The sequence below is a fragment of the Polistes canadensis genome, unplaced genomic scaffold, assembly GCF_001313835.1.
Source record: "Polistes canadensis isolate GaletaPanama2010 unplaced genomic scaffold, ASM131383v1 scaffold_260, whole genome shotgun sequence".
Lineage (NCBI taxonomy): Eukaryota > Metazoa > Arthropoda > Insecta > Hymenoptera > Vespidae > Polistes > Polistes canadensis.
In genome coordinates, this window is record NW_014569807.1 from 161,584 (window position 1) to 164,839 (window position 3,256).

The 3,256-nt window shown below is 28.9% G+C and overlaps 1 protein-coding gene across 1 annotated transcript in view; it reads right to left on the reverse strand.

Annotated features, from left to right (window-relative positions):
* LOC106790791 (sphingomyelin phosphodiesterase) overlaps nt 1-3,256 on the reverse strand; it is a gene marked incomplete in the record, with an annotated part of 20,380 nt that overhangs the window by 1,332 nt on the left and 15,792 nt on the right. Inside the window, 7 exon segments of the mRNA XM_014755945.1 lie at nt 506-691; nt 850-1,034; nt 1,181-1,373; nt 1,473-1,835; nt 2,161-2,333; nt 2,402-2,794; nt 2,931-3,228. Of these exon segments, the coding sequence (XP_014611431.1) occupies nt 506-691; nt 850-1,034; nt 1,181-1,373; nt 1,473-1,835; nt 2,161-2,333; nt 2,402-2,794; nt 2,931-3,228 (1,791 nt within the window).

The following is a 3,256-nucleotide window of genomic DNA, read 5'->3' on the forward strand; positions in this document are numbered from 1 at the left end:
ATATTTTTATTCAATATTTTTTATAGTCTATCATATTTCTTCGTTAAAAAACAATAGCATATATATATAGAAACCCTAAAGAAATATAATGCAAAAGAAAATAATTGATAAAATATAATAGATAAGTGAAACTAATATTGCATTATCTATAATATACTGTCCTAATAATTCACAGTATTAGAGATATACAAAAAAAGAAAATATTCAACAATTAATAAAAAGAGAGATCAATCTCTCAATAACATTATTGCAATATTCCATACATTTGTGGTCCTACCGTATATATAATATTAATGTTTAATTATTATGTAAAAAAAAGCATATATTATATTGCTTTTAGCGAGTGCAGAAAAGATAAGTATTGTACAGATAAAGAATTGAAAAGTTTTTAGCGGTACGTTTTAACAATAGTGGCGGTGTAAATAAATGTGCAGAAAATTAAATATCAACATTGTTAGTTTTAATATCACCGTTATAATTATTATGCCACCATTGATCTACGTACGATAATGCCAAACCGCTATAGATCCATGCTCTCCATCCTGTTCTCGTTTCATTGTCAATTCTTGATTCGATACTTTGGCACAATGCTTTGCGATCATGGCTTCTGCCACTTCTTAAATCACACAATAAACGTTTTCGACATTCGTCATTACATGGCGGTCTTACCGGAGAATTCTTATAATAGTGTCTGTAACAAAAATATAAAAAATATATATATAAGTTTCTTAGAATATAAATTAAATATTACATTGAATTTTTAAACATTTTTAAATATATATATATTCGTGTTAAGGATAAATTCTAATTGAAAATATATTAAACAAAAATAAGTATTATTGTTATTACTTGTAATAAAGATCAAAAAGGGAAGGTTCGTTTGACATTTTATCGATCAACGAATCCCAATCTTTTGGCAATAGCGATGCCATTTGATATGATTGTCTAGCGCTGTACATTTTACTCCAAATAGGATAATCATAAAGATTAGCTTCCTTTAAATTCATCACCCAACTTTCGTGATCTACAACCATCTAAAAAGAAACCATAATTTAATATATACAAATATTTTGAATATTGATTATAATTTATAATTAATTATTAATATAAATAATAATAAAAAAAAATAATTTATTTTATGTTTGATAAACAAATATTATTTCTAATTTTTTAATTTTACCCTAGTTGTTTTTGGATGATCACCATCAATGTAATATATTCGATATCCCGGATTAAGATCGTAATATGGTGTTACTGAAGGTCCTATATAAGCTATACTTAATGCTCTTCGTAAATCTCGAGTATCATAGAATATTTGAAATTCGTCGTAATGCGTGTGACCGAAAAATTGTGCTGTGATGGTTGATTCGTACCTGTGAATGATTCAATTAAAAATCATTTAACAGATATAAGTAAATGATTTTTTTTTGCTTTTTTCAAATTGTTCATAAACTTTACTCAATTATACTGACCGATTGATTATGTGATAATAATTTCTAGACCAAACTTTAAGACAATCTGAATGACCAGGTGGTATGTGACCAATTATATGTACTTTTTCACCATTCATTTCGGCACCTTGTAATTCATAAACGAGCCATTGCAATTCACTAACTGGATCTGTACTGTTAATTAAGAGCCACCAATTTTTATTATTACAATAATTCATGTTAACGGAAAGAATTCGAAATCCTGGACGAACTAGGACCGAATAAAAAGCCCCTCTTCGAACTGTATGCGAAACACCAGCAGGTAACCAACGTCTCCAATGTTTATCCAATGCATCATACAACCATGATATACTATTTTCCTCGGGTACGAAAGGTGGTGGGAAGCTAGAAATAACAAATATTATATTATAAAAGTATGTATAAGTATGTAATCATAATTTATTGAGATTTTAACATGTAAAATTAAATATAAAATATGAAATAAAAATTAAACACACCACCAAAATTATAATATCCGTATTTAACTTACTACGAATACATTTTTGGTAGACTACATTTTATTTTATTTATACGTTTGTCGTATTATTGCGCAAGACAACGTTCATTTAACACAAATGAAAAATTTGTGTGGCTCGCCTTGCGTAACAATCGTAAAACAAATTACTCGGAATCCAAGGTTTGATTGTATTTTAAAACGTAGGAAACGTACCTATTAACTGGTGCACTTTCATGGTTTCCTAATGCTGGAAATATAGGTACACCTGGAAACATTTGAATCATTTGTGTAACAGTATCGTGCAGAACTTTAAGATTTTCTTCTCTAGTTTGATTCCATACATCGTGAGGTGGTAAATCACCAGTCCATAATATATAATCGATATCCTATAATAATTATTATTTATAACAAATCGTCTTATATAAACAAAATTTAAAATCTAATTATAATTTACCGGATGCGTTTCAGCAATATGTTTCAACATATGATCTACGGTTCTTTTAGGAGTATCACACTTTCTGTAATCACCCCATCTGCCTGCTGCAGCTGATGGTATTAATGGTGCACCATTTGTAAGCCTACAGCACAATGGTTCATTACAATCAGCATTTGCACCTTCTTGATAATAAGGATCAAAGTGTGTATCGGAAAGGTGTAAAACTTTGAATGTCGGTGCGTTTTCTTGCGGTGGTACAGGTGGTTTAACTGGTGGCTTTTTTACAGGTGGAAATGCAACTTCCCATTCGTGTAAAGGATTATATGCATCCTCGCATGCATCGCCAATAACGAAACTGCAAATTTGTGCTGGACCCATGTCGACTTGTTTTAAAACATAAATCACTTCAGACTGAAAAATATTTAAAAGAAACAAACAAACAAATGAAATATAATTAATATAAAATATTTTATATATAAATAATTATTAATTATAATATTATTATTATTATCATTAATATTGTAATAAATAAATAAATAACACTTACTCCAAATACCAATGTTACACCATCGCAAACTCTTGGACTTTGAATGTTCAGAGATACACAGAATTGATATATATTTGCCAATATCTCTTTATCACTTTTACCATTTTTAATATAATTCTTAAGTAAACCAGCACCGACTTTGCAAGCTGTACACGAAACCTTAGACATCACGGAAGTTTCAATTTCCATCATAACTTGTCTTAAATCCAGTAACTTTAATGCTTTATCCACGAATAATGACAAGTGTCCAGAAGATTGTACATTTTCCATGTCCCATAACATTCGTGAATAATTTAACTAAAAAGAGAAAATACAAAAAAAAAAAA